Source organism: Ostrea edulis, chromosome 1 (assembly GCF_947568905.1).
Source record: "Ostrea edulis chromosome 1, xbOstEdul1.1, whole genome shotgun sequence".
In the NCBI taxonomy this organism is placed as follows: domain Eukaryota; kingdom Metazoa; phylum Mollusca; class Bivalvia; order Ostreida; family Ostreidae; genus Ostrea; species Ostrea edulis.
Genome location: NC_079164.1, coordinates 60,114,397 through 60,134,155, shown reverse-complemented (window position 1 = coordinate 60,134,155; position 19,759 = coordinate 60,114,397). Strand labels below are relative to the sequence as shown.

Sequence of the window (19,759 nt, the reverse complement as noted above, 5' to 3'; positions counted from 1 at the left end):
TATATTCTTAGTTTGTCTCATTCAGGAATGTATGAATGAAGAATTTTGAAGTCATTAAAGTTTGAATTTTTCAATTTTCATCTTAATCGTAAGATTTTTATTTATTTATTTATTTTTTACTTTATTTTATTAATGTGTGTGTGTGTGTGTGTGTGTGTGTGTGTGTGTGTGTGTGTGTGTGTGTGTGTGTGTGTGTGTGTGTGTGTGTATGTGTGTGTGTGTGTGAAAACGGACTCCTACAATCTTATAGTAGGTGTACCGACAATGTTTAAATTATTACCCGCTTAGTGCGCCGTAATCCATGTGACCCGATAAATACAGTGACTGCGTAACTTTGCTGGTTATATTTTGTTGACAGTTGTATATCTGCGGAGAAGCATGCGCACGAACTGGAGAGATTGCAAGGTAGAATATACGCTTCACTTTCTACATACATATGTTGCACTTGTTTGTAAAATTGATTTTCTTGAGAATTTTTTTTTTTTTAAAAACATGTATGATATTTTTTCCGTATACATTTTGTATGGTAGCAAATATTTGTCATAGATAAATTCTTCCGTGTACTAAGTCATTGTTAATTGATACTTTCAATATATCTGTTACACATACCTGTTATTTGATGATTGTAACTCAGGTGAGTATCTGTTACACATACCTGTTATTTGATGATTGTAACTCAGGTGAGTATCTGTTACACATACCTGTTATTTGATGATTGTAACTCAGGTGAGTATCTGTTACACATACCTGTTATTTGATGATTGTAACTCAGGTGAGTATCTGCTACACATACCTGTTATTTGATGATTGTAACTCAGGTGAGTATCTGTTACACATACCTGTTATTTGATGATTGTAACTCAGGTGAGTATCTGTTACACATACCTGTTATTTGATGATTGTAACTCAGGTGAGTATCTGTTACACATACCTGTTAGAAATTCTTAGCAAAATCTCCGGTATAGAAAAACCGTTATAAATCAGTGACCGCAAAATTTTAAGAGATAAGCGACGGCTACTATTAATCAGCATGTAATATGGCCCTATTGAAGCCAACGAATTCAGACCGGACGGGATTTCTTGGCATGGTCATGATTTTTGTGTATATAACTAAAACACTCAAATAACCCCATACCGGCTTATTTGGTCATTTTTGAAAATTATTTTTGCACATTAATGGCAAAAATTACAAATTGTGACACCCCCCCTTGCGCTTCATCACATATTTTGAATGAATTGTTAGAGAACGTTGTAATTTATCACATGTTTAAATTGATGCCAATAACGCGCTAATGCCGAATAACGCTGTTGGAAATGCTCATCTGCCGATACCGCAAAAACAATTACACCCTACGCAGAATTTTCGAAAGTTTTTACCCGCAAACAAGACTACACTTTTCACATGTGTATAAACAGCCTGAGTGCACCTCAGGAAGTAGCCTCAGCTACCAACATCAAATAGTTCCTTTGTATACAACTGATTATTTCCGAAAATTACACAAAATTTCCTAATCAGGGGTACAGAAATTAAGAAAAAAGAAGAGGAAATGAGAAGAATCACGCAGGGGGAAAAAATCATTCTTTTAAATATATGGAACTACATGTACCATTGACTAAGTTCATTTTGATTGGACAATTACCGGTGTGATACCTTTACACATTAGACGATCGATCCCGATGCCGGCATATTTTGTAGAATATTGAATATACCTTTCTGTCTGCAGAATGTGTATTGATACAGTAGATCATATTTTTAAAATTATTTTTACTACCCCCCCCCCACCCCACCCCACCCCACCCTTTCAAATTTTCCGTTCCAAACTCGGCTATACCGTACTCGTTTACCGATTTGATAATTGTAACAGGTGAGTATCTATTACACATACCTGTTATTTGATGATTGTAACTCAGGTGCACTCTAAAAACAATGTTTAGGTTTGGAACACTTTTTAATCGTGTTTAGGTCTAAACGTGTTTAGGATTGTGCTTATATCCTAAACGCGAAGTGTAATAAACATGTTCTACCCTAAACATGTTCAGACTGAGAACATGTTTAGCTATGCAAAAATACAGTATCTAAACACAAAATAACATGCTAAACACTTGCTAAACACATTCCTAAACGTCTAAACACAATCCTAAACGTCTATGCGTTTAGGTTTTGAACATAATAAGCTTAGTAACATTGTTGACATTAGTTTTACAGTCTTCATGTAGAATATTCCTGTCTTCTGTAAATGAAATTCGAATTGCAGAAAAAATTGCATGTCAGAATTGCCATACTTCAAACTGCTATAGTGTACCAGGTCCCGATAGTGACCATAGTGTACATCATACGCCGTATTGCAAGTATACACTGTCGAGGTCGATATCCAAAATTGATGGAACCATTAGAAGAGCCGTCTATGGGCTTCAACCCTTTCCTGTTGGAAATGAGCAGAGTTTAGGAGTATCCAGAAAATTTTAATCTGGAATTCCATTTCAACTTGAACAGGTCTGGACACATACATATTGAATTTTAAAAAATAGTGTAATTCATTGTCTCTGGTATTAGACGTGCCTTTAGTGTTAATTTAAACCAATGCATCACTCTTACTTTGCATTGGAACAAAATTCATTTAAATCTTGTGAAAGAGAACATCAGTTGCAATTGATGCCCCCCCCCCTTTTTTTTAATTCAACATGTGACATTGCCTGTTATGCGAAAACTAGCATATCAAAGACAAAAAAATTGTTGAAGTTGTACTTGCCGGATGATATTTAACCATGTATAGTTTACTTCTTATATGTGCATAAGTGATTTTTAATGGTTTTGTCTTTAACATGTATCACGGAAATGTCAACCGTGTTGTTTCGGCAATTAGAATATAGAAATAGACTTGCAATGTAATTTGAGAAGAACCGCCTAAACCCGTGTAGTGATTTTGGGGGGTGGATTTTTAGTATTTCTGGTCGGGCTCGGAGTCCTCTGAGCCTGCACGTGATTTTCTCTCTCTCTTACCCGCGAAATCTAGGCAATCGGACGTGTTTTAGAAAGTGCAGCAGTGTAGTTATTGTATTTGTTAACCCCTTGTAAGTTGTTCTGTGTATTTGTGAATATATCTGTTTATAAGTGTTTTCCGGTGTTCTTTGTGTGTAGGAAATCACTTTACCCGCATTGTTCGATTTGAAACATCATGGATCCCATAGACACAGTTTGTAATGCAAGGGATATTCTTGCTAGATTTTGCAATGTTATTCTCCTATAATAGAAGAGAAAGCTACTATTTGAGACTCTTTAATGCTGTGGATTGAGTTTTAAATAGAAGGTTTGCAAATCATTTTGTAATTGAGACAAAGTCAAAACCTAAATACAAGGAGAACTAAACATGTTCAAAACCTAAACACAAAAGAGGTAAACGTGTTCAAAACCTAAACACAATAAGGGTAAACATGTTCAAAACCTAAACATAAGGGTTAAACATGTTCTACACCTAAACATAAAAAGAATTAAACATGTTCAAAACCTAAACACAATTAGTTAGACGTGCTCCAAACCTAAACACAAAAGAGATTTAAACATGTTCAAAACCTAAACACATTGGGTTGAACATGTTCAAAACCTAAACGTAAAAAGTGTCAAACATGTTTAAAACCTAAACACAGAAAGTGTTAAACATGTTTAGATTTAGAACGCGTTCAAAACTGTACACAAGAAATGTGTTTAACTTTGTGTTTAGGATCTAAACACCATTTTTAGAGTGTGAGTATCTATTACACATACCTGTTATTTGATGATCGTAACTCAGGTAAGTATTATATGCACCCTTGACTACATGGTTCATTTTGTTTCTAAAATTACTGTTATAAAATGTCCGTAATATTTGTAAAAACTAAATAACCTCCATCTCGAAAGTAACTTTATATATATTTTATGCCCGTCAGTAGGGTTTGATTTTACCTTTACTGTAATTTTTACCTATAACTGTTTTGAAACAATTCCGTTTTTCTATGAAAACAAAAAAAGTTATGATAGATTTCTTAGACTGTACGAACTAATTGCATATTTCATGTGCTTTGTAGGCCTGGAATGACAATGCACTGTCCATGTCCACGCCGAGTAACGAAGCGTGCAAATTATTCGATGCTTCATTGACACAGGTATTTCTTCAACATTACATTCCACTTTGAAATTACTCAAGATTTCGTATATAAACATGCAATAACACTTGAGGTAAAACAAAATTATCATAAAATCGGATTTCTAAACTTTTGTGCAAAACGTATGATTTCAGGTGGTATACCCTACACAAGTCAAATAGAAGTCAAATAGTTAGTAGCAAACTGCTATTCATTATTCTAAGTAATTAATTACATGTAATTTGGCAGATGTTACTTTGATAGTGAAGGGAATTCAAAATATCCCATCTAATAGAATACATGTACATATAATCTTCAGACATATAAACTACCCGATAAAGGTTATTCTCATCTCACCTGATAGAATATTATCTACAGACAAGAAAACTACTAGACCATGGGCCAGTAACACATTACCCCCCCCCCCCCCCCCCCCCCCCCCCCCCCCAGGGATTTTTCTACACTATGAATTTTTGAAAGTGTGTATAAAATAAAGGTAAATGAAGGTTGTTTGATAAATTTATGTTGGGGCGTTTTCAAGATATGGCCATTTTTTGGCAAATTCAACATGGCTGTTACGGTGTTCCATACCGCATTAAAGACGACACATTGTAAACACAAACAACGGAATAGGGATTTCCCAGAGAGGACATTTGTGAGAAATACGTATTTAAAAAAATAGAAGACAGTGTATTATGGAAAGTGGTACATATTTTTAAATGTCTACAAATTCATGTCTTACGAAATTATACAGTGTATACTACATTCATGAAAAACGGTTCATTCCTAGATACTATAATCCACAGACCTTATCTTTATATGATATATATGTAATCTTGAGTTAGTAAATATAACTTTCAACATAAAAATCGTTGTCCACATTTCCAAGTCTCACACGATATATTTAAAGTATGGAAGCCCATAAATGTATATAATCAATAAAAAGAAAGCACATGGATTACTTTTGAGTATACAATGCAAAAATGGGGGAAACCCTGATAAATAATGGCTCGACTATTGAAAATATGACATAGTACAAACAATAAACTAATTTATGAATAATTTAGATTAATGAATTGTATTAATCTACAATTGTAAAATAGATAAATATATTCTCATATGTAATATTGAACACCTTTTCAATTTTCAGCTTACTTATAAAGATGTCACATAAGACAGAGTCCCAAGAATAATAAAGGCATAGATTGATTACTAGCTTTAAATGGTGCCTTGCATGGTTTCTATCGCTGGTGTTATAATAATTTACAAATATTAATTAGTTACTAGAGGTAAAACTTGAGCATTGACGAAGTTGCGCCGAGTCAAGTGAACTGTAAGACTAAGAGACGTTCACTCAACCTGTGTTCACTAGCAACACTTTCCCCCGCCCATAAATGTCTGTTCTGAAATGAAGAAACTCAAGTGCCAGGAAACAACACAAACTTGTTAAGTGTGTGACAAAAACAGTAGCAGCCATTTAAAAAAAACTCTGCATACAATAAAAGTGACTATAACACAATGAATTAGTTGGTTGATTGTATATTATTTAACGTACTGCTCGAGAATTTTTCACTCATATGGAAGCGTCACCACTGCCGATGAAGGGCTGCAAAATTTAGGCCTATATGCTCGGCGCTTACGGCCATTGAGCAGGGAGGTATCTTTATCATGCCACACCTGCTGTGAAACGAGACCTCGGTTTTTGCGATCTCATTCAAAGGACCGCCCCATTTAGTCACGTATTACGATAAGCAAAGGGGTGCTGAGAACCTATTCTAACCTGGATTCCCACGGGACAATGGTTTTCTTGCCCCATTATTCGCCTCTTACGAAAAGCAAACGGTACCGAGGACCTATCCCTTCTAACCCAGATACCCACGGGACAACTATAAGTAAAGTTCAGTATATTGATTTGGTTGCTAAAGGGGGAATGTTTTATCCAACCTGTAGAAAAACGTACACTAAGTCCGATGATCTAAACAAGTCGGAACCTAAAATTGATATAATTCTTGAGCAACATGGAAAGACATTTGACTTTATCCGAATATAGGGAGATAAATATTGTGTAGAATTATGTGGTTGAAAGTATGACAAAGCTCAGAGAGAGATACTTGTCATTTATCCCGATTCATATAACAGTGTTTACAAAACTTGAAACCTAAATAAACCTAAATAAAAAACAGAAAGAAAATTTGGTAGCAAAATTGAATTTCGGAAAACTGCAAAGGCGAACTTATACAATCTGCATGTGTTGCTACTGAATTGAGTCTGCATTTGCGTTAGCCCTTTCAGGTCAAAGAATCTGCTATGATCATCAAAAGGCAGATTTCTGACTGCCACAAAATTGCCATGCAATAACTTACCATGGCCACCTCTCCATCATCTCTGAATACATGTGTATATAATTGCCTGTCTCTCTCAAGTCGCCAGTCGTATCAGACAACCCATCTTATTTTCAATGGCAAAAAGGTTTCCCAAAACGTACTCTCAGGACATATGTGTCTCAGCTATGGATGGCAAATGGATATTACCTAAGCACCTCACGTTTAAAATGACTATGCACCATCTGACGAGAAGTACTAAGTTAATTACACTATCAAACATGTTATGTCACTGTAGATTGATTGATTGTATCTTGCTTAACGTCCCTCTCAAGAATTTTTCACTCATATGGAGAAGTCACCAAGACCGGTGAAGGACTTCAAATTTAGGCCTTTACTCGGCGCTTACGGCCATTGAGCACAACGACTTTGCCATAAAACCCCCCAGTAGAATTTGTCCCTGTACTTTTTCAAACAAGCACTTGGACAAAGACGTAGATAAACTGCGAGAAAATGGTTCTATCGAAGCTACACACTGTTACATATAGGCCTACGGCATATGCTTTCCGTTCTGCTCTCGAATCCAATACACACTCGCACCAACTGACCTTCACCTTGTAACAACATATAGGCAGAACTTTGCTAGCAGTGTCTACCAACTGGTAGTTTTAAAAAAAGAAATTTTAAGATAAAAGATAATTGAACTTTCAATTATAAATAATAAGATATAATATTTCCCGACTTTGAATTGAATTACAATACTTTCATTTTTTTAAGGAACGCATACGTGTTTACAACAACAGCACGCCGCGCTCCCACTTCATAAATAACTACGTGTTGATAACAAAAAAATAATGATTAGGTCTAATAAAATTGTTTTGATAAAATAATTTAAAAGTATTGTGATTTTCACAATAAGTTTGATCATTATTATTATTATTATTTTCGAAATGCACCCGTGACAGTAGGCCTAGTTGTCATAATCGTATCATAATTTATAGCCTATCTAACTTCTCCAAAAATAAATTTAATAATAATTGCACTGTTTATTTAAGAAAAGCAACAACACTAATTACAGTTGTTTACAGAAATGGCATTACCAAATTGTGTTTAGACAGTGATCCCAGGTAAACATTATTTACTCGCAAATTTATGCAGATATCATACTCGCTTTTCTCGCTACATTTGGGTCGCTATTTGTATACACTGGTGGCTAGAAGATATAAGACTCGGGGAATTTGTCGACATCGAAATAAATGTTATCCGTGGTAAATAAATTAGGTCCCTAAAACCCGAATTTTTAAAAAATATCTAACACTACTTTTACAAGTTGATCGACGAAGGTCGCATATGACGTCACTGTACCACGTGACTACCTATCTAATTAACTAGGCTTTTTGAAATCGGGGCTTAGATTTAAGTCCGTATTGTGGCTAATTATCGCAATACTTCAGCGAACGAACTATTACAATTAATTTCTATAAGCATAAGGAAGACAAAATCCATATAATTCTGTATACTTTGAAAACACGAGATGTGTCCTTTAACGTCCCTCTCAAGAATTTTTCACTCATATGGAGAAGTCACCAAGACCGGTGAAGGACTTCAAATTTAGGCCTTTACTCGGCGCTTACGGCCATTGAGCAGTGAGGGTTCTTTAGCGTGCCACACCTACTGCGACACGGGACATCCGTTTTTAAGGTCATCTCCGAGGACTCGTGACATTCACACCTGATGCCAATTTTTGTATTTTTCGTCGATTTTTAAAGAAAAAATCATGTTTTAGCCCCAAAACTCGTAAATGCCCTCACATATTTATGTCAAACAACTTTATATATAAACAAAGGGTTATATTCGTTCAAAAAATACTTGTTTGCAAATGTCAATGACATCAATATCGGATCTGAAGAGTTTTTCCAGTTTTTGGCTATCATTTTTACAAATTTCATGTTTTTTGCCCCAAAACTCGTAAACACCCCCACATAGAAATGTCAAACAACCTGATTTATAATCTAGGGACTATGTACTTTCAAAAAATACTTGTTTGCAAAAATCCCTAGGGGGGGGGTCCCATTACCTTTACTAGCCCATTGTCTATACCTGTTACAGGTGATTCTCACCTAACAGAATACCGATATCATCTACAGACATAGAAACTACCTGTTACAGATGATTCTCACCTAACAGAATACCGGTATCATCTACAGACATAGAAACTACCTGTTACAGATGATTCTCACCTAACAGAATACCGGTATCATCTACAGACCTAGAAACTACCTGTTACAGATGATTCTCACCTAACAGAATACCGGTATCATCTACAGACATAGAAACTACCTGTTACAGATGATTCTCACCTAACAGAATACCGGTATCATCTACAGACATAGAAACTACCTGTTACAGATGATTCTCGCCTAACAGAATACCGGTATCATCTACAGACATAGAAACTACCTGTTACAGATGATTCTCACCTAACAGAATACCGGTATCATCTACAGACATAGAAACTACCTGTTACAGATGATTCTCACCTAACAGAATACCGGTATCATCTACAGACATAGAAACTACCTGTTACAGATGATTCTCGTCTAACAGAATACCGATATCATCTACAGACATAGAAACTACCTGTTACAGATGATTCTCGCCTAACAGAATACCGGTATCATCTACAGACATAGAAACTACCTGTTACAGATGATTCTCGCCTAACAGAATACCGGTATCATCTACAGACATAGAAACTACCTGTTACAGATGATTCTCACCTAACAGAATACCGGTATCATCTACAGACCTAGAAACTACCTGTTACAGATGATTCTCGCCTAACAGAATACCGGTATCATCTACAGACCTAGAAACTACCTGTTACAGATGATTCTCGCCTAACAGAATACCGGTATCATCTACAGACCTAGAAACTACCTGTTACAGATGATTCTCGCCTAACAGAATACCGGTATCATCTACAGACCTAGAAACTACCTGTTACAGATGACTGTCACCTGATGACTGTTATCTGCAGACTTAGAATCTACCTGTTTCACGTGACTATCGCCTGATGACTATTATTTGCAGATATAGAAACTAACTCTCACTTGACAGGTTCCCTATAGTTGCCAAACTTCATAGACAGTTTGTTCTTGTGTAGAAATTGGCCGCCATGAGTCTTTAAGAAATCCACACTTGAAATAAGGGAGAACATAAAGTCCCCATAAGATTTTTAAGCAAAATTCTATGTTTAAAAAAATCCTATAGGGAAAATAAATCTCCAAATAAAGAAATTCAATTCGTTTATTAATAAGATTTCAACGAAATCTTACTGGAATTTAAAAAAAATTTCTATTGGATTATTAAAATTTTGCCACAGGGATTTTTCTCCTGACAAAAATTAAATAGATCGAATAGAATTTTTTTAAAATTCCTGTAGATCGATTTTTGTTAAAATTCTAAAGAAAATTAAATTTTTTTTTTCCTTGAGGTAACTCCATACTCGCAGTTTTATTTGATACAAGTTTAAAATGTGTATTCATTTCCATTTATTAGAGTTAAAACTAACAAATTATCAAATAAAATACATAGGTCATCACACTTTTTAAGATATGAGACGTACATAAACAGAGTCATATATCATCGTCAGAAAATTGCAATTTTCCTTAAAGAGCGTTATTAAAATTCCATACAAACTGGTTATGGCGATATAGTAGCATTCATAACAATTTCATGAAACTGTATCTTCACAAAAATATACAAAATGTCTGTAAAAAATAAAGGAAATCATCACATAATAGACTTGATAAAGAAATCAATAGAAACAGAGTTGTTGCCCTTGGATTCAATATTTTGAAAAGTATCATTAATTATTCATCTATAACTTGACTTTTGAAATGTTTTATTTTTAACAAGATATTTTTTTACAATAACTAAAGGAAAAGACTCCAATAAAAGCTATATGTTCCTATCATGCATAAATCTAAATATATCATTGATTTTGCAAAATTTGATGACATCACAGGAGGGTGGAATTACTTTAAGTTTTGTTTTGATCAAAGGTGAATTTTTCCTCTGTCAGAAGAGACTCACTATAGTGATAGATCAGTTCTAAAGTCTACAGGTCATGATCTATACCATCCCCTTGATTTTTCTGAGAAGAAAAAAAATGGTGGGTGCCAAAGTTAGCAAATTTGCCCGAGAGCGTGTTGCATAAAACTTTCTTTTATAAAGATTCAGTTCAATGGCTACAGAAACATGCGAAAATTGCAGTTAGAATGCAGATTTAATTAATGTTTTGAGGGCGTAATGAGAAAATTATATTAGGAAATTTTGCTATTAACTTTTGGAAGTACAGATAAAGCGATAGGTAACCTCAATCGTGCGTAGAAAAAAAAATCACTATTAAATGGATGATTTTGATACCGGATGAATCTGTAGCTCTCCGATATATCCCAATTTTACTCCGAGAACCACAGCTTAATTATCATTTTTCTGAAATGAGGTATGCTGAGAACAAAGACAAATTGGTTTTCCTATATTGGAGGAATCGTAAAAATCTTGAAAGCATATTTATAAAAGACTACTAGTATACAAAACGACCCCAGTTTTAATCTCTCCTAGGTTGCGTGTTTGTGTGTGTTCCACTGTTATTGTCCTTCTTCCTTCCATTTGCTCTGATAGAGAGGTTGTTCTCAAATATTTCTTCTTCTTTTTCAGTCGTGTGGAATGTATGATGAACCGTCGGTTGGTGGACTTTATAAGAGTTTGCAAGATATGCTTGCGGCTGATCCAGATTTTGGTATTTCATAAGTTTCAAAAGACAAATTGAATATAATTTTATATTGCAAAGCATTGCAAAGTGTATGCATACTAGTATACATGTACAATCGTTGATTTGAACATATTTTATTGTATGGATGTTATAACAAAAGGATTGAGCACAATTTCTTAAAACTTAGAACGCCCTCTCCTATGTACAACCGTTAATTTAGTCGCTAAACCTATGGTCCCCCAAAATTAGAACTGGCGCCTAAATATTCAATATAGTTACCCTATTGGTGACTGAGGAAACCCAGGAATATATAATGATTCGATTGGTACTTGATAACGTTAAAGCCACTGATTTCAGCTCGGTCCTAGGCTGGCTATTTGAACTGAACTGAATTTATTTCTCATCACAATTACACTTACACAATTGTATACAGAGATTTAGTACATATGTTTTATATAAAAGTGATGGTAATATATCACTAAATGTTTTAAGGCATGCGTGTGTATGGAGATAGGCAACATATGCAATTTTAGATTCGAGTAGTCATTGGGTCGGGGAGCATAGTTTATTAATATTTCTTATAAAGGAACACAATTTTCTTAGAAAAGATTGCTTGTTTGAATTCATTATATTTTTAAAAGTGATGATGTTTTTGAAACGTATTTGTTTTGGTGATAAACATTGTTTTCTTATATCAATCAGAGATTTGCAATTAAACATGTAGTGGAATTCACCACCAATTTCATTTAATTCACATTTATTACAATGTCTTGTTTCTCGAGGCTCGTTTCGCCAGCGTCCACTTTCAATAGGTAAGTGATGATTACAGGTTCGAAATTTACAAAAGGTTATAACATCTTTTCTGGGTAGGATATCCAAATATTTTTCAAATTTTAATTCATCCTTGTACATTCTATAGTTTATAGTTTTTGATAGCGTATTGATGTCAGAATTCCACTTTTGCTTGAATTGATCGAGTAAAATAAGTTTTACTTTTGACTTTAGCCAGTTTGGATTACATGCGTTATTTTGCCAAATGTTTGAAAGTCCGCAATTGTTAAGGATATTTGACACGTTCTTGAACCAAGCAATCTCTTTCGAGTATTGGTTTGTAATATTATTACCCAGTTTTAACAGGAGGTTCGCTATTTTTGTTTCTTTACTAAGTGCAATTTTGTGCCAAAATGAGATAATACGCATTTGTATTTGTATGTGCATGGGATGTCGGCCAAGTTCACCGTACACCATGCAGTCGGGGGTAGATTATTTTAATTTCAATAATAATTTGCAAAATTTAAGGTGGACTCTTTCTATAATTGCATTATTTGAAAATCCCCACACCTCACAGCCGTATAAGATGGGTTGAACAATTTTATCAAATAAATCTGACACTGTATTGATAGGTTATGCAAACGTCCTTTTTTAAGAATTTCATAAACTGCTTTATTGGCTTTTTCTACTTGTTTTTGTTTGGCTTTTTTGAATGATCCTGATGTGCTAAATAAGATACCCAGGTATTTAATGTCGTCAACAATTTCAATGTTTTTGTCGCCACAAACAAAAGTATGATTCCGTTTTGGATTACCCTTACTGATTATTAAGATTTTTGTTTTGTTAACGTTTATCTTTAAATTCCATTTTTCGCAATATTTATAAAAATGATCAATTTGGACCTGTAATTGTTCTGCAGATTCAGCTATCAAGACAGTGTCATCGGCGTATAATAATGCAAACAATCTGAAGTACAACTTCAAATGTTGTTCAAACATTTCAGATATCGTAGGTAAACCATCAACAATATTGTGCTGAAAAAAGTATTGCATGTCATTTAAATATATTGAAAATAAGAATGAAGACAATTTGAAATCTCATCACCATGTACTATTCTTGACTTGATATGATTATACATATTTGTAATAACATTATACATGTGTCCATTGATATTGTTTGCACAAAGTTTGTACCATAGACCATTCCGCCATACATTGTCAAATGCTTTTTCAAAATCGATGAATGCACAATAATGCTTTTTCTTTTTCAATTTCAGTAATTCCGATAAATTGTGTATTGAAAATAAATGATCGATAGTTGAATATTGTTTTCTGAATCCTGCTTGATTTTCATGTAGTATTTCGTATTCTTCAATCTATCGTTCAGTATCGATGTAAAAAGTTTACCAACACAGCTTAAAATGGTAATAGGTCTATAGTTCTGTGAATTATTTTTCTCCCCTTTCTTTTTATAAATCGTAATAATGTTTCCTTCAAGCCAACATTCTGGTAGTTTAACAGTACTAAAAATTATGTTGAATATTTTTTCATATAGTGGAAGCATAATGTGTATTGACGACTTTATGTGTTCATTCTTTATATGATCTTCACCAGAAGTTTTGTTATTTTTTAATTTTTAGATAGCTTTTAGTATTTCATATTGTGATATATATTGATTTAAGTTGTGGTTTAATTCTCCGATTTGTAATGCTTTTATTTCATTATTAAGTGATTCTTCTGTATCGTCCGGTATCTTTGGTGCTTTATTTAATTCTTTGAAATACTTATACAATTCATCAATTTTGATATGTTCCATATTGCGTTGTTTATTATTTTTATTTAAAAATTTCCAATACTCGCGGGGGCTTTTGAGTCTCGTACTTTGTAATTTTTGGCTCATTTCGTTCCTATACTTGTTTATTTCTTTATTTTAACAATTTTTTGTATGCTCTTTCGTTGCTTTTGTAGTTTTCTTTAGCGCTTTGTGAGCGTTTCCTGAAAAAATAAACTTTGCTGTTGCGATATTTTTTTCTTGCTTTGTTACTAGCCGTAGAGAACCATGGTTTACTATTTTTATAAGTCTGTTGAACTTTTTTTTACCTTATTCATTGTTGTTACACCCAGTGGCATTTTAGCTGCATCAATATAATTTTTATTTAATTCACTTACAACTATATCAATGCATGTGTTTCTCTGGATTTTCCTTCGAATCAATTAATTTGTCTAAATAGTCTATAAGTTCTTCGACGCGCGTTTTATCAATAGCTTGAACAAATACATTTTCTTTCGAGGGATCCCATGGTTTTAGTATTTCTTTATAACATGTTGAGGTGTTTTGTATCGTTTCGCAACTTGGGATTTGTTTACTCAAACTCAGGTCCATGGGGTTGTGTACATCAGAGTACAGTGAACTGTGTTCTAGGACTTGCATGTTATCTATGTGTTGTCTTAAACCGTAGTCGCACATAAAATAATCCACAATACTTGTACCTTTACATGTAACTTTTTCGGAGATATTATCCCCCAATCGACCGTTTGCAATCAAGAAATTGTTTGATTTACACATTTCTAATAATAATTTACCATAACAGTTCTGGATTTTATCAACATTATTTCGTTCTATACTTTCTAATGTTAAATTGAATTCAGATTGCGATTCTTCAAAAATTTCGTTGAACCTGTCCATGCATTCATGTAAAACTGAGTGTATTTCAGTTCTTGTTCCAGTTCTGGCATTGAAGTCACCGGCTAAAATGACATGTTTATTGTTTGTCAACATGTTCTGCATTTCAATCTCTAATAAACTAAATGCATCTTTGTTACTATATTTGGAGTTTTCTGGAGGTTTCTATCAGTATATATCAGTGATTGTTTTTGATATTTCAAACCAAAGCACAAATTCGTTATCTGTTTTGTGTATACATGTAAATATGTCTTTACAAAGTTCTTTTTTGTACGCTAGTGTTATTCCCCCAGAACATTTTTTACCACACTTAAATCTATTTTTCATATGAAATTCAAAACCATCTAAGTGTAAAGTGTCTAAGTCATCTGTTTTGGTTTCCTGAAAACATAGAATATCATAATTTGAGCAGAGTGCTCAATGTGTAAACTGTTTAATTGGAATTTACAGTGTACGTATGTAGCGATGGTGTGGATTAAACTGACGACAAACGCAGTGGACAAGAGAATACGTTACATGTATCAAACTTTATAAACCTTACCTAATACATCAGCAGAGTTTTACGAAACAGTCTCCAAGGAATATATAATAAATCCAAAATAAGAGAGAAAAGTCGTACCAGCGTCTCCTACATCATAGCATTCAACACTTGTGGATCCAATTGCTTTTAATTATAACTGTTCTGATACGGGTTTTCAAACTGTACAAATACCATGCGTTTCTGCGAAATTAATCTTTTCGTTTCTGCGGGATTGATATAAATATATTTTTTAAATTATTTCAAAAATTGATGTGATTCGGGTTCAATTTAACACTTTATTCATAAAATACATAAAAGAATGTGCAGTGTTTTGTGAATTCAAGACTATTTCTGCGGATTCACACAACAAGTAAAATATTCAAGTGGTATTGTACGTGGTAATGAGGGGATCGAGTGGAATCTAGACAACCTAATGGACCTTAAACTGTCTGAGTTTTTCTCATACAGAACTGTATTCGGCATATATCCAATACATCACAGTTGTTATGGATGAACAGCTTTATCATACATGTACATGCATAGTGAATTTTCTCATTATTATTGGTTATTTTTTAGTCATGGGTAATGTACTTTATAACAACATGTTACTGGGAGGATCTGAAAAACCTCTGCACCTAAATCACGAATTACAAGAGAAACTTGCACAACTGAATGGGTTGAAGGAGAAGGTGAAGTCGATTACGGAGAGAGAGGAAAGACACATAGATGCTACCTATCTGTATGCCCAGGGGTAGGTACATCATCTTTATTTCCAACGTGATGCAATTAAGAAATGAATTTCAGTTTGAAAATACATGTACATGAGGGTCTGAATTGCGACTTTTCACTCCGTCATATTTCATGAAGCGAGTTAGCTGTAGGGTTTCGTGAAAACATATGCCAGCATGAAGCGTATTTTCAAAAATGAAGTTAATTTCTTACTCCATTTTCATTTCTGTCGGAATTTCAAGCCGTTAAAATGACGTAAGTAAATTTATATGTATTCATACGCGCATTGTTTGGAACTGTAACGTATTCATGAGAAAATGACTTATCATTACAATTTGAGATATCAAAAGCAAAAACATTGGAAATGAAAATATTACGATATGATTACAAGTACACGTACACAAGAATTGGTAGATCTAGTAACCAACATTTTTGTGTTATGCATATATTTTGTCAAATTTTCAGGACAACCTGTCCCTTCGTCAGGACGATAGAATATTTACATAGAAAATAAAACTAAATAGAAAAGGAAACTAAAACTACAACTAAACTACAAAAGCTGATAACAAACAAAACGTTACATATTAGAATTATTGAGTGTAATATTTGGCAATAGTAAAAAGTCTGTTCCCATCGAGCGTCTACACAGATCTGAACTGACTAGTCCTACGCTGCATAAAGTCAAAAACAAAGCTTTTAATTTTGATATGTAGACGTTTTGTTTGTTATCAGCTTTTGTAGTTTAGTTGAGGTTTTAGTTTCCTTTTCTATTTAGTTTTCATTTCTATGTAAATATTCTATCGTCCTGAGGAAGGGACAGGTTGTCCTGAAAATTTGTTCGTGTCGTTTGTGATTTTTAGTACTTTTTATATCCTTTTTTATTTGACCTCGTATCTACTGTTAGATCCGACACTTTGGATGTTGAGTGATGTTGGATTATAGTGCTTTATATATATATATATATATATATATAATTCCGCGCAAGCGCAGGAAATCACAATCAAATACTATTGCAGAGGAAGGACTTTTTGTAAAGTCACTTGGAGCTCCAAATTAAATGCTCCTTATGTAACATAAATGATCTCTCTCCCTCCGTATTGAAAAATACATAATGATTTTACGAATGCAATTGTAATCCGTCATGCTGATAGTTAACCAAAGACAAAATGAACGATCGTTCGTAATTTCAAAATTTAAAACTCAGTATTGCAAATGTGTTTATAATGGTAGTTTTTGTCCATTACAACAATTTACGGGCAAAATTATGAATATTTGTCGTTTCTTCGGTTTGCCGGAAAGGCCCGAGAATGTGCGATTGCTATGACGTTACCACGCTTCGTTCTGGAAATTTCCATAAACTGGTTCAAGACTAAAATCACGGATTGAAGAAACGAACGAGCATATTTTATTTATCCAACAATAATTATCAAAACTTATTTCTTCTGTAAGATCAGAATCAAGCATCGATAAACAACAGATTTACTTAATATCGTATTATCTTAAGTTGTCATTAAAAACAAAAAAGAAAACTGACTTAGATCCGCCATTTTACTTTCATTATTGCTATTTCAGGGTAGTTTATCGAAAATGATAGTAGGTTTTTAATCAATTTTACGATATTTACTAATTAAGTAAGATTCTGTTATAGCTTACGGACTTCACCTCACATAAGAAAAAATATTAAAGGTGCAAGCAGAAATGATTATGTCGTTGTTTAATCATATGGTCGAATATTACCACTAAGGGGTCATCCATAATTGTCAACCATTTTCCAAAGTGTGCAGAAAGCACACTTTTTGAGACCCCCCCCCCCCCCACTCCCTCAAAAAGTGTACATCAACCATTTTCAAATTCCCAACAAGAAGATCGACAATCAAGTTTATGAGCAATTTAGTTCAAACAATGAGTTCTTTAATATTGGTACCCCTATTTCTTGTTATATATGAATGATATAATGTTTTATAAATGTGCAAATCTTGTGTACATAATAGATTTTTGTTTTTATAGAAAAAAAATTAAGATTTCTCTGCCTTATCTTGTCGTCTTTTTTATAGGCATTACACTTTTGTAACATGACCAATACTTTTTAAAAACCTTCCCAAAGAAGGTGGTGTGTCGAGCCATGCCTCGTCCACCCCGTGGCAAAACAATCACTGTGAAAAATAAATGCCGGCAATGTGTTGATTATGCGTTACATTCAAGCACACAAAATACGTAGATGAAATCACGATAAAATAAAACCGGACTCCACGGATACGAAATAAATCCGAAAGAAAGAAAAAGAGCGTACGGTAAAATTGTCGATTTTTTACCCCCCTCCCCCCGAGCGTGCTTTTTGCACACTTTGGAAAATGGTTGACAATTATGGATGACCCCTAAGTGGATCATAAGTAAATTTATGAAACAGGAAGAGGTATGAAGCTATTCAGGCCTGGGAGGATATTCTAATAGATTACCCAACCGATATGATGGCTGTACGACAGACGTTTCTAGGAATGATCAGTCTGGGACGACAGCAAGAAAACAAAGACATCCTGACGAGGGTGTTGCCACACTACACTGTTCAAACACCCGGATATAGGTCAGTTGGTCTTCCAGTGCATCTCATTATATACTAGTGGAAAAAAGAAACTGTGCATTATAAAATTTAGTATAATTTTTCTATATTTATTGTTTATATTTATAATAAATCTAAACAATCGATAAAGGTGATGTTTTTGAAAAATATCGGATAGTACCCGACTCAGATGCACGGACTTTTTCATGGTTAGTGAACACATGTTGTTTATTGAAGTGTTCGTACGCACGAGTTTTACTGGCCAGTACTGTTTGGAGTAAGAAGTGTAAAAGGTTTGTTTGGACACTATTCGTAATGGTTATCTTCTAGCATCCGAGTAATATTCACATTATCAAATAGATGGGCGGTCCTTCTGTCACGAGTGCGCGAAGCGCACGAGTGAGAGAAGGACCACCAATCTCTTTGATAATGTGAATTTTACGAGTATGCTAGAAGATGACCGACTTGTCACATATTTCAAAAGCTTCTCATTTTACATTTATTGAATCATACATTCAATACAATGGTAGATTGCCATATACCATCGTCGGGCGATGCATGTGTATATAAAATTTAATACGCTTTACCCGTAAAACAGCAAAACTAACTTAACGAAAATTGATTATCCCTGTCAGTATCAATCACATATTGGTGGCTTCATAAATAATTTTTCAGGAATTTAATTCTATACATGTATTTGTACAAATGTTTTAAGAAAACATGTATAACACAAATATTTAAGTAGGAAAAGGATTAAAGACTTGCATTAGCAAACTCTTTATAAAATGAGAGAGAGGGAGAGGGCGACTATTTTTAAAACACTACTGACTGCAAAAACGGTCACAGGTATGTGTATACATGTATTTGTTACATAATACTTCTCGTCTGTTTCAAGACATCGATCGGCGCACGCTTTACCCGTAAAACAGCAAAAGTAACTTCACGAAAACCGAATTATCCCTGTCTTGTTTCTATTGTGTAATTCTGATGTTAGTACCGCCCATACGATAACAAGGTGGGAAGAGCTCGTTTTATCACATATGAGATTTTTAAAAAAAACTGTTGATGATAACCAGATACAATTCCTGAACAACAAAAGAAAATCACTGTAAATATGTGACAAGTTAAGGAAAGCACTTTAGTTTTGACAAAATTTACCCTTCTGTCATGCCACCACTCAGCGAAAACCAACGTAATCGTACTGTTGGGATGATTCAAGCTGGAATGGCACAAACTATCGTAGCAAGACACTTTGGAGTTCATCGGAACACCATCCAGTC

General features: G+C 34.1%; 1 protein-coding gene across 2 annotated transcripts in view; it reads left to right on the top strand.

Moving 5' to 3' along the window:
* The first annotated feature begins 246 nt into the window (after nt 1-246).
* LOC125649242 (tetratricopeptide repeat protein 38-like) overlaps nt 247-19,759 on the top strand; it is a 38,093-nt gene continuing 18,580 nt past the window's right edge. The window contains exons 1-5 of one of the 2 annotated variants that reach the window (XM_048876607.2): nt 248-405; nt 4,063-4,140; nt 11,166-11,247; nt 15,770-15,944; nt 18,330-18,503. In XM_048876607.2, the coding sequence (XP_048732564.2) occupies nt 379-405; nt 4,063-4,140; nt 11,166-11,247; nt 15,770-15,944; nt 18,330-18,503 (536 nt within the window). In that variant the 5' untranslated portion in view covers nt 248-378. Of the gene's footprint in view, nt 406-4,062; nt 4,141-11,165; nt 11,248-15,769; nt 15,945-18,329; nt 18,504-19,759 lie in introns of both variants that reach the window. The other variant, XM_048876609.2, reaches the window with a different exon arrangement.